At 39.0% G+C, this 21,100-nt stretch overlaps 2 protein-coding genes across 2 annotated transcripts in view; one reads left to right on the top strand and one right to left on the bottom strand.

Annotated features, from left to right (window-relative positions):
• Positions 1-6,750, top strand: part of LOC107660161 (PH and SEC7 domain-containing protein 2-like) — a 36,282-nt gene extending 29,532 nt beyond the window's left edge. The window contains exons 8-15 of the mRNA XM_016449399.1: positions 820-909; positions 1,285-1,328; positions 1,463-1,653; positions 3,077-3,147; positions 4,306-4,463; positions 4,621-4,765; positions 5,407-5,550; positions 5,939-6,750. Of these exons, the coding sequence (XP_016304885.1) occupies positions 820-909; positions 1,285-1,328; positions 1,463-1,653; positions 3,077-3,147; positions 4,306-4,463; positions 4,621-4,765; positions 5,407-5,550; positions 5,939-6,145 (1,050 nt within the window). The 3' untranslated portion in view covers positions 6,146-6,750. The remainder of the gene's footprint in view (positions 1-819; positions 910-1,284; positions 1,329-1,462; positions 1,654-3,076; positions 3,148-4,305; positions 4,464-4,620; positions 4,766-5,406; positions 5,551-5,938) is intronic.
• A 4,894-nt stretch (positions 6,751-11,644) lies between these two features.
• LOC107660159 (transcriptional activator protein Pur-alpha-like) lies at positions 11,645-17,179 on the bottom strand. Its single transcript, XM_016449398.1, has one exon. The coding sequence runs from the start codon at positions 17,014-17,016 to the stop codon at positions 16,177-16,179; it is 840 nt and encodes a 279-aa protein (XP_016304884.1). The 5' UTR covers positions 17,017-17,179; the 3' UTR covers positions 11,645-16,176.
• Positions 17,180-21,100: the final 3,921 nt, after the last annotated feature.

Here is a 21,100-nt window from a genome sequence, read left to right as displayed (position 1 = left end):
TTGTTAAAAACTGTCTGTTTCCCTGTGGAGAAAATTAATTAAATTTGTACTTCCAGAACCCGAATGTTGCACTCTATACAACATCCTGGTAACCACATGCAACAGTTTAGTATTGCGGTGGTGACTTGCATGTACAAGCATGACATACAATTAAAAAAAAAATGCAGTTATGTTTAATATTTTGTCCTGATGGCAGTTGTGGCTAATGTTAGTTTACCTCAGGTTATCAGGGGATTTTCTTTTTCCTTTTTTTAATCAGTTGACCCTTCACTAAGTGCCATCTTAGAAATATTACTGACAAATCCTACTGTATCTTTGCAATTGTTATTGTTTGGCATTTTTCAGACAAGCTTTTGCTCTTTTCTAATGTAAGTAAATGTAAGGATCTTTTGTGTTTTGAGAGGTTTTACAGGAATTGAACAAAATATGATGAAACGTTGTTGTCAGGGCCCTTATAATATTGACACTGAGAGGTGTGACGTTTTGCCTCTTTTTCCAAATCTTTAAATAAATCTTGAGAAGTGGCTGCTGTGGATTAAACAGCCCTCAAGCAATTTCCTCAATTGTGATTCACAGTCACAGTTTTTAATCATGTCACTGAATAATTTATCAATTAAGTTTAAAGAAAAATGTCACAATGCATTCCTTCCTTTGTTAGAAGAATAATATTCAATAAATCTGTATACACTTGTCTTAGATGGCAACAGTTTTGAAGGATAGCTTAGCAGAGGGTCAGTTGTTTCCGTTAATAACATTATGATAGTAATTGGCATATATGTCATTATTGTTGTAACATGGTATTGTGTTATTGTATTGCAGAATATTGGGAAGAAGATGTCTTGCCTGCAGTTCATTAGCAATCTGGACGGCCTCAACGACGGCAAAGATTTTCCCAAAGAATTGCTCAAGGTAATTATTTGGAAACACAGCAGACACGTATTTGCTTCCTTGATTTCTATTATATTATTATTATTGACAACCAGCGGTCCAAAAAATAAGCATCGCTTCAGATAAACACATGCATGTTTACTGATAGAGTGTGATTTCTCACCAAACCTGACTGATTTCATTAAAACACACTCGAAACACAGTAACCGCATAATGCGCATATTGTAATTGCATTTTTGAATGCAACAAAACACACATTCATTTTTAAATTGGATTCAAAAGAATATTGTTTCATATGCTCGGTCCCATAAGCCCGTCTGTCTGACTGTATTGGTGCAGTTGTGCTGTTTCAGACGTACAGTATTAACAGTCTCATATGTCTCTGTCCTGGTTTAGGTGCTCTATAACTCAATAAAGAACGAGAAGCTGGAGTGGGCGATGTGAGTATCCAATATCATCCCCAGGAGTCAAGTTCGCTCGCATTATCATGTGACTTCTGGGGCTAATCTGCCTGTAATGTGCGCAGTACCTGCACACGTACTTTAATGCTGGTTAATCTGCTCTGTTTCTGCAGTGAGGAAGAGGAGTTGAGGAAGAGTCTGTCGGAGCTGGTGGAGGATCAGTGTGAGGTGGGAGGGAAGAGGGTTGTCAGGGTAACAGACGGCAGTAACCCTTTCATCGCCATTCCGCTTTTACTCAACGCTGCGACGTACAAACACGGCATTCTGACACGCAAAAGCCATGCAGACATGGACGGCAAACTCAGTACGTGTGTCTTTTGTTTGTTCTGCAAAATCATGATTTTGGTATTAATTTCCCAGTACTGTTTCCACATCATTTCCTGTCCTTTTTCCTTTGTCTGTATCAATATAAGAGGCAAAATATAACAGACAAATAAATGAATAAACACAAAGGTAAATCATGTCTCTGTTCCAACTTCCAAAACCTAGTGCGCTGCCTATTAAGACAACATTTTAAGGCATCAGAGATGTGCTTCCATTTCAATTACACTAAGATGCCTTCATTTGGCCAATAATTTGCTTCCTCATTTTAGCCAAAATTAATGAAAATGTATCTTAAAGTTATCTATAATTTTTATTTCACTATTATTTATAGTAATTTTAGTGCTTCAACTTAAACTTCTAATTTTCTAATTAAACTTCTAAGTTTTTCATCTAATATTTATATTTAGTTTATTTCAGCTTTATTTCAGTAACTTGAAAATTATTTTTAATGACTGTAGTTGTAGTTTTATTTGACAATAACAGTAAACAAGCTCAGTGAAAATAAAGATAAATGAGCAGTTGAATATAAATATACTTATTTTATTAAATGTTGAAAACGTTAGATGAAAAAATATGAAATTTGTTTAAAAAATATATATATATTTATTTACATGTACATTTATTAAATTATCAGATGCTTTTATCCAAAGTGACTTACAAATGAGTAACACTGCAGGCAATTTGTCACAGAGCCAACAATATCTGTAGTATACAATGCCAGGTTTATTGATTTATTGCAGAGCTAGATTAGAAAACAAGCAAGAGAGTTATATATTTTATAAGCTATGTATCTTTATAAATATATATAATTTGTATATTTTTATTATAATTTTTTGCGAGTATATTTTTACATATTTTAATTGTTTTTATATTTTATAAGTGCAAGTGTTTTATATTATATTTAATGAGTGCTGTGTATTTTTATGTTGAATAGTTTCACACCATTAACAACATGCTAATGTTAAAATCTATTAAAAACAAGTCAAATTCTCTTATACGGAGGTTTGTGTTGTGTGTGGCAGCGCTTCTGATGTAGAACACTCCATATAGGTCACTTATGAGGTTCCATGATGGTTAGGATGTTGTCTTTCAAGGTAGCTGGCTACGTAGGCAGTAAACAGCAAGTTTTGGAGCAGAGCTAATGTTAAGGAATGCAATAAATCAGCATTATTTAGGACCCGCCAAGATTTCCTTCTGTTTAATAATTCAGCTGCTTTAATTAAAACAATTAGGTTATATCTTCCATTGTGATGGAGTTCATTTGTGAGCAGTGAAGTTTGTTCTAGAGGTCTTCTTTCCTCGACTTGTGTTGCAGCAAACAACAGCGGAGCTCATTAGTGAAGTGTGCCTTTATTCTGTCTCTCTCACACACACTTTTTCTCTTTTATTCTGTCTCTCTGCAGCCCCGAGAGGACGTAGAGGCTGGAAGAAGTTTTATGCCGTGCTGAAGGGGATGATTCTCTACCTGCAGAAAGTAATTTAAATCTACTTCCCACACACTCACACACACCACACACAGTCATACTATATTTTGCAGTATGTGTACTATAATATGTGTAAGGAATAGTCAGCTAACCAACTAGATTTGCTAAAATGTCCATCAAGAGCCCACTACACTGATTACTGTTTTCTGCAATGTGCAATGCATTTGATTTTTATAGTGTTCTTTTAAAGTTTATAATAACTTTTCTAAACACATTATTTGATAGACTTCCAAGAGTTAAGACATTTGTTTCACAAAATTATATTCAGAATGCAAAATAATAGATACATTTCCAAGTTTATTACTTGACATCACTCATTGAATTATGTAACCTATTGAATTAAGTCATGTGACAACAGTGAAGTTTAAAATGTTACATAGTGCACTCTGTTTAAAATACATAAGGCAGTATACATTATGACATACAACGGTCTGAACATACAGTAGTCATAGACTCTTTTCCAAAACATAATCAACTTAGGCAGCTTTCTTCTAAAGTGACATGCTAAATGCAATCAAAGCTCATAAGTGACTCATTTAATTACTCTTTTATACTAGTATTATACTAGTTTTTAATATTGTTTTATTCATATTTAGATTTTCAGTTTTTGTTTTAAATTTTGTTTAATTACTAGTAATTTAGTTATGTGCTTTTATTAACGTGATTACTGTTCACGTTTAATTTATTTTGATTTCAATTGTAGTTTTACTTTACAGTTCATTTTCAACAAGTTAATTCTGTAGGTAACATTTCTCATTTTCATTTAGTTGAAGTTTTTATAATTATTATTTCAATTAATAATGTTAATTCAATTTATTAATAAGCACAAATTGTGGGTAACCAAGCCTGTTTTATTAGTACTTTTCAGTATTGAATGAAATGAATGCATTCTTCTAATTTACGTTTTGCTCACTTTTTCACTTTGAAGGATACATTCTGTACTGTTTTACAATTTGACCAAAAGCAGATTTCTTGTAAAACAGCATAATTATCTAATCTAGTTCTGCTGCTTACTTTTGGAACTGCCTTTGTGGTGCCTTAAAATGCCGCCTAGTTTGTTAGTTTGGCAGCTCAGTAGGGTTTCGGAACGCAGCCATTGTCTCTCTATCATTTATTTTTATTTTATTTTCATTTTTTCATTCATACAGGATGAGTATAAGCCTGATAAAGATCTGTCAGAGGTGGACCTGAAGAATGCAGTACGGGTTCACCACGCTCTTGCTACTAGGGCCTGTGACTACAGCAAAAGACAGAACGTCCTAAAACTTAAGACTTCGGACTGGAGAGTCTTCCTCCTGCAAGCCCCGTAAGCATCAAACCTCTTCAACTGCTCCGAGAATCTTTTTCTTGTTGCTTTTACTGTAGCTGGCTACTTAACCATCCACTATGTCACAGAGTACTAGGGGCAGATTGCTTTCATTGTTTTCTTGTTTGACTTTCCCTTTAAATGTGTGTGTGTGTAGGAGTGAAGAGGAGATGATGTCATGGATTTTCAGGATTAATCTGGTCACTGCTCTTTTCTCGGCTCCTGCTTTTCCCGCCGCCATCGGCTCCATGAAGAAATTCTGCAGACCACTGCTGCCTTCATCCACAACGAGACTTAACCAGGTGCAAAATATAACTGTAAACAGTCTACAGACTAATGAACTTCATTACGTAGTGGAATAATTTAGAAATTCGATTATTATTAATGATGAATTAAACTATTTATTGGTGTCAAAGTAAACATTGGTGTTAAAGTATTGCAGAATACTCTGTGAGAATACTGTATCCCATGATGCAATGGGGTCATATTGACCTTCCTTTTCCAGTTTGATAAATGTACTTGGAGCAATAACAAAACATGATTTTTATTTACTTCTTATTTACTCATTCCTCATTCGTTTATCAACAATAGATTCAAAATGCAAAAAAAAAAGATGCTTCTCGCACTCATTTTGTTCCAGACCTGATTTTATATCATTATAAAATATTACATATAATTATTAATTCTATAATTTAAAAATATATAATTAGTAATAATTATATCCTTTTAAACTCATATTTCATTTGTAATACATTTTTCATAATTATTTTTATAAACATTTTCCTACTGAATTCAATAATGTAATGATTGAAGGTTTGTGACAATGGTATAGTAATCTAATAGTAATGAAATTTATAGCATTGTATAAGCCTATTGTTGACTGTTCAACAAAAATTGTAGGTGTTGTACAGTATTTACATAATGGTGGTTCTAATTTATACAGGAGGAGCAACTGAAGTCCCATGAGAACAAACTGAAGCAGATTTCTCTGGAGTTGGAGGAACACAAGAGGAGCCCACCAGATCTGACGCCCAAGAGCAAAGAATCAGAAGAGTATCGAATCAAAGAGCACTATTTAACCTATGAGGTCGGAACAATACAAAGTCACCTGTCTCAGAGCTCATATGAATGCTTTTTAGATGTTACAATTATGCTTTAGCTCTTGTACAGGCCTGATGGAGATTGAGTCAAACTTGTTAGAAAACACACCTTTTAACCTTTGTTTTAGTTATCAAATGATTGCTTTTAGCTGATTGGGTACTCATTGGTCATAAAATAGCATCTGTAAAACATCTATATCAGTGGTTCCCAATTGGTGGGTCGTGACCAAAAAACTGGTCACAAGTCTGTTCTGATCATGGTCCTGGTCAGCAGGGAAAATAATGCAAATCACAAATAGTAAAATGCAACTAACCAAAACCAATCATTTTAATTTAAAGCCATTTTAATCTTTTTTTTTTTTTCTCTGTCTGCAGAAATGTCGCTATGAGACGTACGTCAGCCTCCTGCAGGCCAAGTTTCGCACAGGAAGTGATGATTTGGATAAGATTGAAGCCAGTCTGTTCAGCGGGGAGGCGAAAGAAGGTTACCTGCGCAAAACTCAGTCCAGCCCGTCAATCAGCCAAGGTCAGGGGGTCAACGGACGGGCCGGTCATATACATGCCCCAGACCACAATAGCTGAAGAGCCTTCTTTGACCTCTGAACTCATGTGACACACTCACGTCTGAGCCTGACTGCAGTGGGTTCGAATACGCGAGACAGAGTCGAGAGAAATACAAACGTAGCATTATAATGTCCTTATTATTTCAATGTACAGTAAATTTATTATGACCATTATATGTATTATTAGTATTATTACTACAACAATAAACATTGTTAATACTGCTATGAACGTGCCAAAAAACGAAAAATGAGGAGACCAAGACTGTATAAGTGGGAAGAAATGACAACACTGCATATAAAGTCAAGAGAAAGTGAACTGCGGCATCACAAATGTGTGGCAGAGGATGCACTGTGACATGCAGCCACGTTGTGATGTCATTTAGAATTTTACTGTGACATTACAGTGACACACAAAGAGATTCATTTAGATTCCATTAAAGGGACAGTTCAGCCAAAAATGAAAAATCTGATCCTCGTATCGTTCCAAATCTGTACGATTTTCTTCTGAAGAACATAGAAGATATTTTGAAGAACGGTGGGGCCTAAACAACATCAGACCCCATTTACTTCCATTGTAGGGAAAAAAAATAATGTTTGAGACATATCTCAAAAATATCTTCTTTTGTGTTACGCAATATATGGAAAGCCATACAGGTTTGGAATGACTTGAAGACTAAATTTTCATTTTTTGGGTGAACTGTTGCTTTAAGAAGTGTTATAAAGGCAAAACACATCACATCACATCACATCACATTGACATCACAAAGCAACAATGTGATGCTTTGGGATACTAGGTGAAATGTGTGTTTTTAACATTTCAATGTTAAAGTCAGTTTAATATGTGGAGACGACAAAGTATTTTGTCAAAGTATGATTCTTACATGCTTTGTTCAACAAAATAATCTTCACAACAACCTTTTTTGAATTTTGAAACCTAAATACAATCACTAAAAGTAAAAAGCTAAACATAGTCTATGAGCAAATTACACCACGGTCACTTGACTTCAACTTCTCCACCATTAATCTTCCAACAACAACAAAAAACATTTTCCCTGAAAGTTTGAGATAGAATAGTTTGCTAGAGCGCAATAATAAACACAACAAGGCTGTTAAAGCGACTAGTGAGTAGATAAGCTTTCCTGTTCATCATGATGATGTTTAAAGGGATAGTTCACCCAAAAATGAACATTTTGTCATTAATTACCCTGTTGTCGTTCCAAACCCATAAGACCTTCGTTCATCTTCAGAACACAAATAAAGATATTTTTTGATGCAATCCGAGCGCTTTCTGACCCTGCATAGACAGCAATGTAACAACCAAGTTCAAGGCCCAGAAAGGTAGTAAGGACAGTGTTAAAATAGTCCACGTGACATCAGTGGTTCAACCACAATGTTATGAAGCTATGAGAATACTTTTTGTGCGCGAAGACACAAAAATAACTTTATTCAACAAATTCATCTTCTCCGTGTCAGTCTTAGATGCACATTCACAAGAAAACCACGACGCATGCGTGTGTTGATATTTTGAATAAAGTCGTTATTTTTGTTTTCGTTATTTTTGTCACATTTGCAATTCCGTCGTGGCACAGAAATGACACATTTCACCTTGAAATAAATCATGAAATCACTTTTCAGCGTTTGACATTCTTTACGACATCACAACGTGTGTCTATCCCGAGGCTGTGTGCGGTAATGGCTTCCTGATTGACAGGTCTGGTTTAGATGTAGCATTTAATGTAATTGTGAGATGCTCACAGTATCGGCCTCATGAAGTAGCCAGTTTAAAGGATTAGCCGCACGTTGGGGTGCATGTAAAGATTCATGTGGGCTGTCTGTAGTGTTATACAACTACCCCCTTGTAATTATTTATGATGTTATATTTATTAATTGTAAATTTATTTTCTCCTTTTGGAGCCAATATAGCGGGAAGATGCTTGTAAAGATGACTACGTTTGACCCTCAATTAGTTTAGCCTAACCCGCACCGTTGTTTTTAACTCTCTTAACTGAAGAGATGATGGCTGATTAATGGATCCAGGGATATGTCGGATGTTGGAAAATACAGTGTCTTAACACGGGACAGGGTACGGGACATTGTAATTGTATGCGCACAAGCGAGGAAGGAAGACAGTGCAGTATGCAAAACAGTGACAAAGAGGAAAAACATTTCAGACTGAAAGCGACGTCCTCATTTTCTCTATTCAATGGACCACTAAGCCTCTATGTGTCTCTATGTGCCTGCAGAAAATTCAACCTGGACTGAATATTGAGCAGCAGGACTGCAAACAACACACCATGAACCTCCCTGCCTCTTCATCTGAATCGCTGTAGCGAATCGAAACGTCTCAATCCTGGAAACGTGTCACTTTTGAGGAAGATAATTGTTCTTGAGCCACCAAATAGGTCTTAAAAGGTACAAACTTTGAGCAAGTGCAAGTAGATTTTTATAGTCCTGTTGTAAAGCATGAGGACATTGAAAGTGAGAGAATGAGCTTTTGGCTCTTTTATGCTTTATGGATGTGGAATGACGTAAGAGCTGCAATTTTATATATTCTTAGTAATGGCTTTCTTAAAGGGACCTCTATAGCCTACTTTTCGCTTTGGCTGTTGTGCTAACATGATTTTCCCGTTTAGGGTAGAACTCAGACGCTGTTGTAATAAAAGATTGTGATGATTATTTCACCATCTCTGCCTGTATGGAAGGAGTCTGTGTTTCATCTCATTTAAAGTCCTTATTTCTGCCACACAGGTTAGTAGGAGCTCATTTGCCAAGTGTTGCATTAATTATTTCTTACAGAACCGCACAGGTACATCTTTCTTCTCATATCTAATGTCTTTATTGTAATGCAAAATCATAGATTTTCTTGGGAAATTCTATTACATTATTATCAAGCAGGTATTGCCAATTAACAAATCTAAGGCAGCAACTCTTCAAGCCAACATGAAACGGCAACCCATTTTACTTCCGCTTGGTTGAAAAGAAAGTCACTTTAGTGGGAGCAAGTCTCCTCTGAAATAACATGCACTGAATAATCACCCAGGATAAGACAATATGTGTTCTCAAAGAGTTTTTTTTTCTGTTGACTTAAATTTAAAATGCCAGTTAAACTATAGAGCACTGAAAGAATGAGTCCTAAAACCTAGAAACAATTCGGTATTTTTGCACCTTTATTTCCATCGTCCCAATGTCAGCGGGTTTTTTGAATGAGTTTTTAGTTAAACATCTGATATATTGTGTGGTTAACCCAAGCTCAAGATATTTTCACTTTTTATTCGGCAACTTAAAATACATAATACCCCATTTATGATATTTATTAAAGCTTTTTCTTGTCTTGAAAAAGGCATTTGCTAACAAAGGACTACAGAGGTTGTTGGGGACATTAAACATCATCACACCGAACAGATAAACTCATCTACTCACAAGCTTTATTTTAAATAAAGTTTGAAAGAGTTTACCTCTGCCAACTGTATTTAGGCTTCAAAGTTCATGAAATTTGTTTTGTGAAGCTTTATCTTGATGATTGCTGTTTCAGATATTTCTAGAAAATGTAGCCTCAGATGTAGGCCAGACCTGATAACACTTCTACAATTTCTGTAACCAACCACTTTAATATTATACAATTGTTTTCTAATTATATATCAAGTACATTGCCTGTAATAGCCATTAGAAACTGCAGTGAGAACATTGGCATTGACGGCTTGCAGTAGTTTTTCAGTATTTAAAGTTTGTTAGGCAGCTCGTTAAAGGGTTAGTTCACCCAAAAATGAAAATTCTGTCATTAATTACTCACCCTCGTGTCGTTCCAAACCCGTAAGACCTTTGTTCATCTTCGGAACACAAATTAAGACATTTTTGATGAAATCCAAGAGCTGTCTGACCCTCCGTAGACAGCAATGCAACTGAAATGTTCCCAGGTCCAAAAACATAGCAAGGCCATCGGTAAAATAATCCATGTGACATCAGGGGTTCAACCGTAATTTTACAAAGCTACGTGAATACTTTTTGTGCACAAAGAAAACAAAAATAATGACTTTAAATTAATGACAGAATTTTCATTTTTGGGCGAACTATCCCTTTAATATCAAGTTAAGTCAAAATTATAGTTTCGTAGCTTTAAGTCTATGTCTGTTAACACTGACATCATTTGAAAACTAGATGCTAAAGCTGATGCTAAACAAACTAAATTGAAATATTGAAATAAAGGTCCCACTTTATATTACGTGGCCTTAACTACTATGTACTTACACTTAAATTAATCATGTGGTACATTGTACTTATATTTTTGAAGTATAGTAGTCAACATCTGAAGTGGATAAAAAAAAATTCATCAAAGTTGTCTTACGACAAGAACGCTTTTTAGGTTTTCGGACTACTTTGATGAAAGTTTTGATCCACTTCAAATGTTGACTAGTGCACATAATAGTTAAGGCCATTTAATATAAAGTGTGACCAAAAAAATCATCCTGCACAGTCCAAATGCTCTCTGTGAAAACGTTCCTCCTGCCAACACGACCTAGCTCTGACTAGCAATAGGAAGTAGCATGTATCTTGGTTCTGAACTGTGGCATAAACAATAGAAAAAAAGATTGTGCTGTTCAGCATAAAAACTCCCGTTTCAATTGAAAGCACATGGGTTAAAGTAGGTTATTTTAAAGCAATTTGTGTTTTTAAAGAACTATTAGTTTCATGTTAGCATGTTCTGTACTAGCTTGATGCTTTGAACGGGTAATTTACCCAAAAATGAAAATTGTCATAATTTACTTACCCTCGTGTGGTTTTAAACCTGTTTGACTTTCTTTTGTTATTCACAAAATAAGATATTTTAAAAGTCAATGGGGTCCAAACAACTTTGATGACAGAATTGTAATTTTTGGGTCAACTATTCTTCTAAAGTGCCACTGGAAGTGTACACAAGAATTCAACAACACGAAAACCAATCATTGCCAGGGAGTAATGGATGATTTATTGCAATTAGTCATTTTCAGACACAAAGGCTTTCCAACTCAAGAACAACATACGTACCTGTACAAAAACACACTTGTTACCAAGAAATGTAAATCTGAATAAAGTTGTGAGAACACGCAAACAGCCAAGGGAACAAACAGAGGATGCAGAGGAGGAGGATGGTTGTGGCAATGATGAAGAGTAGAACACGATGGATTTCTAAGCCAATTTAAGCACCATATTCATGTTATAGGAAAGGCTGAACTGAATATCTTAGAATGTATGACTAAATTTTAACATGGGTACACACATGAGAATAATCATCACAGTATTTTTTCATTAGACATTTTTAACCAACTAAAGAAAATAACAGTTGGTGCACTACTTAGTCATCATGCAATTTACTTTAGTAAACCTTCTGTAACACAGACAAAATAGACTTTAATACGTAGAAGAACTTCATAGATTTCTGCCAAACAGCAATAGTCACAAAGCCTGGAAAGTAAATATAGAATCTTTGAATGTGAGTTCACCTATCAAAAATAATATGCTGATTTTTTATTTTCTTTATATATTTAAAGTGTACAACACATTTGATAGGGAATAAAAAGGAAATGGTTGGTGGGATATGTGAATACCCTCCTTGTGCATTGACCCTCGATGCAGGACCCCTCCCAGACAGTCTGCTTAATACGCAAAACGCTCACAGCTACATGCTAAGCAGGTCAAAGCCTTGAGCTTGTGAGACCGAAGGAACGTGAAGTATGAGAACTAACCCAAGTTGGTGACTGGCCGTGGTTTAAAAGGGAAGGGGAACCGGATAATCGCGCGCACACACACACACACACACACACACACACACGCTTCATGAGATTAACAAGTAGATCAAGTTAAAAGGTTGCTCTTCATATTGGAAACTGCAGATACGTGAGGGCTTTAAGGTGTCTGTGCAGCTCCGTTAGACAGGTGACATTCGAATCAGCACCTGGAATTGGAGAAAAGATTGAAATTGCTCTTCCAGTCTAGAATGGAGTCAGAGTACCGTTTAATTTTTTGTCCCCACAGCCTGTTGTGCATCAAACCAATGCTGGTCTTTGCTGGTGGAGAGCTTGAACACTATTACATGAGAAAGTCTGGCTGTACGATGCCACCCAGACAGGACTGAGCCATTTAGTACCCACTAGCACCTTCATGATTGACTTAAAACATGTGTGTATTCGATCGAGGGTGCATTTTTGCATCGTTTTGCTCTAGAAAACACCTTTAAATGTTATTTCCAGTTTAAATTTCGTACTGTGGCACGCATCGAGCAGTTTTCGTAATCGCATCCGGGCAGTGATAGGAAAAAGATTTGCTTACCGGTCTCAAGAGGAAAAGAAATATAACGGTGTACAAATAGACCTAAAATAGCCCCTACAAGAGAAGCATGCCGTTTCAGATTCAGTCTTGAAGAGATGCGAGGGCATATCGAGCGAGACAAAGTGCATATGTATGCTTTAATATTGTGCAGTGGTAAACAAAGAGACCAAACGCTCCGCAGGAATAATGTCAGCCTTGATCCCCTATAGACTTCCTCATGTGCTTAGCACAAATGGGCCTTTAGCATGGGAGTCTGTGGCTAGAAACCCCCAAACTGTCCGTAGGCTGGTGGCTTTAGTACATATAAAGGTCTCGTTTTTACAAAACCCCACATATCCAAGTATTTGTGACATTTGGGTCTGACAGCAACAGGCTTTTCACTGCAACACTAGTGAGCTGGCTTATGTCGAGAGAGGGTTTGAGGAAAAAGTCTATCTTTTTTCCTAACAACATTCATAAGCTATTTTATCAAATAAATAGTTAGGAATATCTCTGACTGAAGCATTGTGCATTTAACATTGGCTAAAATAAAAAAATTAAAAACAATATATATATATTAGCAACCGAGTATTAAACTACTCCAACCACCGAGAAGCTTAAGTGACTACATCACTATATTTTTAGGTCATACAGGATTGCGTCTGATTGGCGGAGAGCAGATTTGCCGCCATAGGTGCTTTCAGACGGTCCCTGTTTGTGGTGACTGGTTTAGTTAGTAGGATAAACCCTCAACTTTTCAAAAAGGTTAGTTTAATATGCAGAGACATGTTTCGATTAGAGCGAGCCTCAAGCGTACATTTTATGTCGTTGCAGGGGACGAGTATCCACACACACAAAATGCCGACCTCACGCAAGATTCAATCGTCCCGCAGAATCCGATCCCCCCTCGGACCCCAAGAGGTAGCCATCAGTAATGCCTTTTCAAAAACATTGCATTATTGTCTTCTAGATACTCAAAAGTAGTTTTCCTGTTAATGCTTTTGTAGCGTTAACATTCATAGTTCGTATCATCTGGAATATACGACTGGATTAACAAAAACAGAATGGCAAATGTTTAATTTGACTGTGTAGCTTTGATTATTTTTTATAGTTATCACACCATCATTCAGAGATTTAGTAGGATTTCCAATCAGGCATTGAATAGAGTACCCATTATAAGATTTTTTAGGAAATAGTTTTGCTTTGGCGGTCTGAAGGGGGACGTGAACCTGCGGCGGGACTGAATTTTGGGCAACGCCACCACTGGCACGCAGCCTACAATATATTGCACACGATACTGAAATTTTAGCACTGTAACTTTAGTGAGAAAAGTAAAATCTCAAGGTGCGATGTGACGAGGTTGACAACAAATGAATTCAGCAACTGGTAAGAACGGCAGAAGTATATCCCACGAACGGGGATATTAGCACCATACAAAAAAATCATACAGGCTACTGCCTCGGCCATAAGTCTACTAATATAGGCCTACATTAGCATAATGCTGGGCTGTAGCGAGAAACATACATACAACCTTATCACGCTGTTTTTTTTTGTTTGTTTTTTTTACACTCAGCTTTTTCTTTTTTTAAACCTGTTACTTTTTTTAATTAATTAATTTTTTTTTTTACACAGAGCATGACTAGCAGACCTCCACCGCCTTTAGGTGACTACTGCTGCGTTCACGTCGCGCCAGAATTATCTAAGTTTTTGACGAGCACAAAAACTTCGCAAAGTCTGACATCAAGGACAAAACCGCACATGGATCGATTTTGCCTTTGAGCACCGCCACGGAAAACCAAGTAATTCTGATATGACATGAACGCATCACGTCCATGTTTACGTCAGTGCTGTTTGATTATGACATCATCGTTCTTTTCCCAGCAACGTGGAGGGCCAAGAGCCCGCACGCCTCTTTCTTTGATTGGCTTGTTGAAGAAGTCATCGAAGAAACTCCACGCCGTTGTGACCCCGAACGACAAAGAAAGACAAACAGCAATCGGAAAGAAAATGATCGAACACGTAAAGCATGTAAACGTGTGGAGAATATAAGGCACCAGAGTTGTTTTTTGACGTTGTAGAGGATGCTCTGCGCAGATATTAACGCAACTCGCACTAGTGGACAGCTTCTTTTTGAGTACCTGCCCCCCTCCCACCCCGTCCCCAAAAACAAAATAAAGAAAAATTCCCACAGAAAACGTGGGCAATTTCATAAGGATCTAAGTACATCTGATTCACAAAATCATAGTTTGTATATCTAAGTTAGCACTTCAATGAAACCGTCTGCCCAAATGTCAGAGGGCAATGGTGCAACAGGGTTCATATTTAACAGGAACAAACGTCAACCGGTTGTTTTAGCAATGCCTTCGCTATGCGGCTACCGAAGCACACATTGCATGACGCGTGCAAACAAACAATCTCATTTGCTTTGTGTATAGAGTTAAAAGGCAAACGAGTAAACAACATACCTAGATTTCCTCATATGCATTTCAAGGTGCACTTAGTCATTTTTGGTTTATGTGAGACATGAAGCTTCTTCTGCCATGATAAATTTATTTTGCAAATGTAAGTGACTAATAACATTGAGTTTATGTTGTTAATTGGTTGGTCACGTGATCTCAACATGGCGGCCCCCATGATGCAACCAGCGAAAAACTGTTATGTAAATAATGGAAAAATGTCCAAGTGCACCTTTTAAGTCGAACCAGAAGGGGTGACATCCATTTATATAAATTGGATAATCTAACAAAAGTGCATGTTTAAATATTCACAGCACTCCCACATCACTGTTCCTTCACTTCTGATGTTCGTTTGCATGTTGAACCTTTGGTTCAAACGGTTCCTAAATAATAGCTTTTGTGCTGGAAGTCAAAAGTGAGCACTAATTATATATTTCTTTTTCAATTTGCACCTTTGGAAATAGTATTACACTGCAAAAAATGTCCATCTTGTTATCCTGTCAAATACACAGCATCTTTAAAATAATTTACTTGACAAGCAGAACTGCAGGAGTGGGGTCAGTTGCTCCAATAAGCAACAAGCCACAGTGACACCACTCACTTTGCATGCTTTCTTTAATAACCCCAATGTGCATGCTGAATATCAGCAGCATTTTCACGTCACTTTGTACTTTTTGAATTAAAAAAGTACATTTTAAAATCTGCAAAACACATTAGGTCATCAGTTTTTACACATGAAGCGGTTGCTGTCAAGTTGGCAACATGATTGACAGGTGTCAGTGCTGAAGTGTTTAGAAAGCATACTGAATCGTATTAAAACTGACCCCACTCATGTTTTTATATAGTGTCATTTTACCATTAACTAGGCATGTTCTTTTATTTCCAGTATTGACATTTTTTGCTGTGTCATGAGTGGTCTGAATAAAATTGTGCAAACTGTTGGATTTTTCTTAAAATAATAAAAGAACTAATATATATATATATATATATATATATATAGTTGTCAGGATATTTAGATATTTGTACTGGAAAACAAGTGGAATTTTGCAGTGCTGCACAAGAGCTTGGATGTGTCACACACGTGGGTAAAGAGGGATATACACACTCCTGCACCATCCTGGACATCCTGGTTCATACATCATGTTGTCGATAGCAGCGTCTTACTGTTAAATGGTGGGTAAGTGGGTAACTTCCGGCGATGAGTGAAGAGGTGCAACTGTTTGAGTCTGTGAAGGTTGTGTGTGTGTAGATCGATCCCACATTACAGTAACTTCTGATTATCAAGTCATTCGTTCTGTGCATCATAGATGCATTAGTCCTCGTCCCCGTCCCCGTCGTCCCCGTGCAGGCCCTCCGGTAGCATCTCGCGCGCCCTCCGCTCCCGGCTCCGCTCCTGGATCTTCTTCATCTCGTCCGCGTACTTGCAGAAGGTCGCGCCGAATTTGGACCACACTTTGCAGGGCACCGTGATGGAGTTGCGGTAGGTGGGCTTCACCTCGCTGACCCGCATGAAGACGCCGTACTTGTTGGACCCCACGTCGAAGAAGAAACGCTTGTTGTCCACCGTCAGCGACGTGCCCTCGGGCAGCTCCGCGGGGTCCTCGTCCACGCCGAAGTCGTCGATGAGTTTGGCCAGCGCGTCGCGGAACTCTATGAGTCCCTGTGCGGGAAGCGCGATGGTCTGGCCTTGCGAGGCTCCCAGGCCGGGCCCGCGGTTGACGGTCTGCCGGATCCGGAGAAACCGCCCCCTCTGGTTCTCCTTCAGATCCATGTAGTACTTCCGATTCTCGCGCACCAGGAACTCGCTCTTAAGCGCCCTCCTGGGCTCGTCCTGCACCGTGTCAGGGTTGCTGGGGCCCAGCTGGGCGTAGTGCTCGATGAAGTCTCCTAGGTAGTCGCGAAATTCCACGGCGACGGACATGGAGAGAGTCAGGCGGCTCTTGTTTCCCCCGGCCCCGACCTCTGCTATCTTCAGAAAGCGGCCTTTGGCGTTCTGCTTCACGTCCAGATAGAAGCGTTTGTTCTGGATGTCCACCCGCTTCGAGGCGAGCTCCTCCGTGTCGTGTTGGATCCGCGACGCGGCGCCCGGGTGCATCGGGCCGGGGCCTGTGGCGAATTCACCGTGCTCACTTCCACTGTCTCTGTCCGCCATGATGCAGCCTCCCCGCTTACCTTCTCTCTCCGTCTCCCTCAGCCCTGCTGCAAAAGCGACTGCTGCCGAGCGACCGCGCAACTCTCGCGAGATCTGCTGCCAGAGACGCTTCCTGAAGGAGGAGACGCAACCTCCGCGACCAGCCTCAACTTGGAACCGATAAGCCGCAAAAAGAAAATAATAAACAAGACATTTTTACAGGGTTACAATAGCCTACATGACATTCTGAAATAATCTAAAGTATACCACTATTGGATTGTCTTAAAAACAATTGAATGTTTAGAGTTCGCCTATGTAAAGGATTCAAATGTAGGCTATATCAGCTTCTTTCTTGAAAAAAAAAATGTAGCTAATTACATTTATGAATGTATGATTTTGCAAGGAATAGTATTAAATAATTAAAATGTAATATGAAAAGGATCTGTTTTCAAAGAGTCACTACAGGTTTTAGGTTTTACAACATTCTGTAACCATTTGTGGATTCCGATGAACAAACCTGGTTGTCCTAAAATTACCTTCTTTTTTTTGTAGTAGACTCTCAGTTGTTGAAGATTCATGTCAAAGATTAGCGGCTTGTTTATTTTGTGTCAGTATGTTTCTACAGAAAAGCGGTTTGTTCAGCATTCTGAAGCATCATCTTCTCCACTGACTTCTATAGCCTACACACAGAATGGGCTCTTACATGCGTTGCGCATCTTTTAGCTCATCTTGAAGTCTCCGTCTGGTGGAGGGGCTCTATTTCTGCAGTCCGTGAGATTCTTCAGATCAGTAGTGTGTTGGTAAAAGTCACCTCAGCGTTACGATTGCGCATGAAGCAGTCATTTGGATCTTTTTTGCCATTCTTTGGAAGCTTTTAGTCATTCTTTTTGTCTGTGTTCATTACCAGATGTAGATTATCTCTCATATTACCATGACTCGTGTGCATGTATTTAATAAGTGTATGTGTGTGTGAAAGAGAGTCAGGGAAAGGGAAACTCGAAAGAATAGGCTAATAAATGTCAACATGATGGTGTTTTATTAGTTAGATATTTTCACACATCCTCTTGCATTTATCTTGTTACAATATTTGTGCAAGTATGCGTAGTTGGAAAAAATAAGAATTAAAAGTGACCGTTAAACTAGATTAAAACGAATAAGATGTCAAATTACTCAGTCACAGACAAGATGATAGGGTTTAGTAATGGTAATGATATGGACTAATAGACACACATACCTCTTTGCTGTTTAGCACCACGGACAGCGACAGCGCCGCGCCCACAGTAGAGACTGTCAACACGTGAATTTTTCCAGATTTATTATGAATGAGTGAATGAATTCTGAGGTTGTTGCTTTTTTGCTTTGAGGACGCATAAAAGCATGAGTAGACGTTATATACTCTCCATAGGCGTAATGGTTTTTCTACTGTTCAAATGGCATTTTCTATCGCCCAACCCTACTTTCTGCATTTTTTAGATTTCCAAAAAACACCATTTAGTATGTTTTTTAAGCCATTTTAATTACGGGGACATAGACAGTGTCCTCAAAAACCACCTTTACATTGTAATACCTCTGTCATACCCATACAAATTTGTGTCCCCCGTAAACCACCCAAACCAGAGCTACTGTGCAAAAGTCTTAAACCACTAGCATTTTCACCCAGAAAGAAAAATGGTTTTAAGCCAGTTATTTCTATCTTTTGCTGTAGTGTGTCAGTAGGAAATATCAGATGACATTTCCAAACGTTCCTTTTGCCATTAATTAATAAAGATTAAAAACATTAAAAATGAAAATACCGCGAAAATAAACGTTTTTTGAAAAGAATAATGAAGTTCGAGATCAAGTATTTCAGTAGGCTACTTTTTTATTTAATGATGGCCGTCATTAAGCACATTTTCTGGCGAAAATGGTATAAACGTTTTTCAAAAATCCAACGTGAATACAAAGATTACATTGAAAAAACTTGGTGCCTGTGTTTTAAAATAGATTTTTGTCATCTCTAACATTCTAGTTCGTCATTGACCCAGTAAACAGTAAAACAATATCGACGAGAGTCTGAAGCGAGACAGGTGTTCGCAGCCCATTTCTCTGTTGCGTTGCACACTCGCGTTGTGACTGCAGATGTCGCCCTACAGCAGCCTCAGGACAGGATGGCAATGGCACATTCATTCTCTCGCGACGCATTTACGCATGATGTAACCCTAAAGTTCAAGTTAAAAACCCAGTCCAAACAGTGCACAAAATAACCCTCCAGACTGTGGCGAATCATTCGGCTCATTTAGTTTGACTCGTAATGACGGCGCAATGACCGGTCCCCTCCTCTCATTATAGAGCCCTGGGTACATGGCAAATACCCGCATGACCTGTTGCCGGGGTAAATATGGCTGATAGGATGCTCGGGGGGTTGCTGTGTATCTGTCTTCTTGGCGCGTGGTGGATCGCTTTTTGGGGCAAAATGGTGAATGTGACCTGAATGCGGATTGTTCTCGACTAGAAAATCACGGCAAACGTACTTTTCACCAGGCATCGATTGCATTTCCAGCTTCTTTTCGCAGCGTTAGTCATCGCGTCAGCGGTCTGCCGCGGTGGCCCGACTGCCGTTTCTCTATTAGTTGATGTCGCGCCAGCAGGTTGCCTGCTTTCGAGGGATTTCTTTCTAAGGCTGGCTGGTAGGTCGGACGCTTTCGTGTCATTAGTGCACATTTGCGCCAGAACTTCCAGCAGACGGCTGAGATCTGCTCACGTAAAAGTCGCTGAACGGAGGGCGCGCGCTTGTTGCATTGCCCAGCCGAACAGCAGCGCGTCGTTTGCGCGGCGGAGCGCGTCTTTGGAGCTTTTTCGCATCTCCGCCGATTGTGTGTGCACGAGCACCGTCTACATTAAAACGATCACCGTCATGGCATTTTCTATCGCCCAACCCTACTTTCTGCATTTTTTAGATTTCCAAAAAACACCATTTAGTATGTTTTTTAAGCCATTTTAATTACGGGGACATAGACAGTGTCCTCAAAAACCACCTTTACATTGTAATACCTCTGTCATACCCATACAAATTTGTGTCCCCCGTAAACCACCCAAACCAGAGCTACTGTGCAAAAGTCTTAAACCACTAGCATTTTCACCCAGAAAGAAAAATGGTTTTAAGCCAGTTATTTCTATCTTTTGCTGTAGTGTGTCAGTAGGAAATATCAGATGACATTTCCAAACGTTCCTTTTGCCATTAATTGTAATAACCCAGTGAGGATTACATGAAGAATCTGAAAAAAAACCAAGACAGACTAAATACAGAGGAACTGTGGCAATGTCTCCAAGATGCTTCAAGAGACCTACCTGCAAAGCTACCTGAACAACTATGCTCAAGTGCACCTAGGGCAAAAGTTGTTTTGAACGCAAAGGATGGTCACACCAAATATTGATTTGATTTAGTTAATACAAGTTAATTGGCATCTCCGCCGATTGTGTGTGCACGAGCACCGTCTAGATTAAAACGATCACCGTCTTTCTGCCCGTCCGCGAGATGTTGATGATGGTAATGATGACATTGGCTGGATAGATAGATAGCTAGCGAGAGAGAGAGAGAGAGCGAGAGATAGTGTGTGTGTGAGAGAGAGAGAGGGAGTGTGTGCGCGAGGAGCGTCTTGCAGCAAAGGAGCGTCATTTATGCATGCATGCTTATTGAGTTTGGAGATTGTGCTTTGAAGGAGAATGCAGCAGCCCAGCAGTGACCGGGTCTGATTCCGGTTCCTCAGCGGCTGGTGTTTCCCCGTCACCAAGTGCATGGGGAAAGCGGCACACGCGGATGGCATGGACACTTGCGCAAGCCCATTCGCACTCAGTCCCCCAGCACCTTCTGCCCCGAGAGCACTGCAGCAGCGCCGCCGGCCGCCCCTGAGCCACAGCAGACGGCATGAGGAGGCTTGATCCGGTGCATTTCTCCATGCTCGTCATCGGGGTCTCCTTCGCCTGCTACGCCCCGAGTTTGGATTCGCTGCAGGACCAGGCTTACCGATCGGCCGTGGTGATCGAAGGCGAGGTGAGCTCGCTTCCCGAGAACATCTCCTTGGAGCCCTACAGTGTGAATGTCAAAGTGCTGGACGTGTGGCCGGTG

The sequence above is a fragment of the Sinocyclocheilus anshuiensis genome, unplaced genomic scaffold (assembly GCF_001515605.1).
Source record: "Sinocyclocheilus anshuiensis isolate Anshui unplaced genomic scaffold, SAMN03320099.WGS_v1.1 scaffold888, whole genome shotgun sequence".
Lineage (NCBI taxonomy): Eukaryota > Metazoa > Chordata > Actinopteri > Cypriniformes > Cyprinidae > Sinocyclocheilus > Sinocyclocheilus anshuiensis.
This window is presented reverse-complemented; position numbering and strand designations above follow the sequence as displayed.

What these genes read in the sequence shown, in the direction of transcription:
- LOC107660159 (XM_016449398.1), bottom strand. Translation starts at nt 17,016, where the DNA reads ATGGCGGACAGAGACAGTGGAAGTGAGCACGGTGAATTCGCCACAGGC.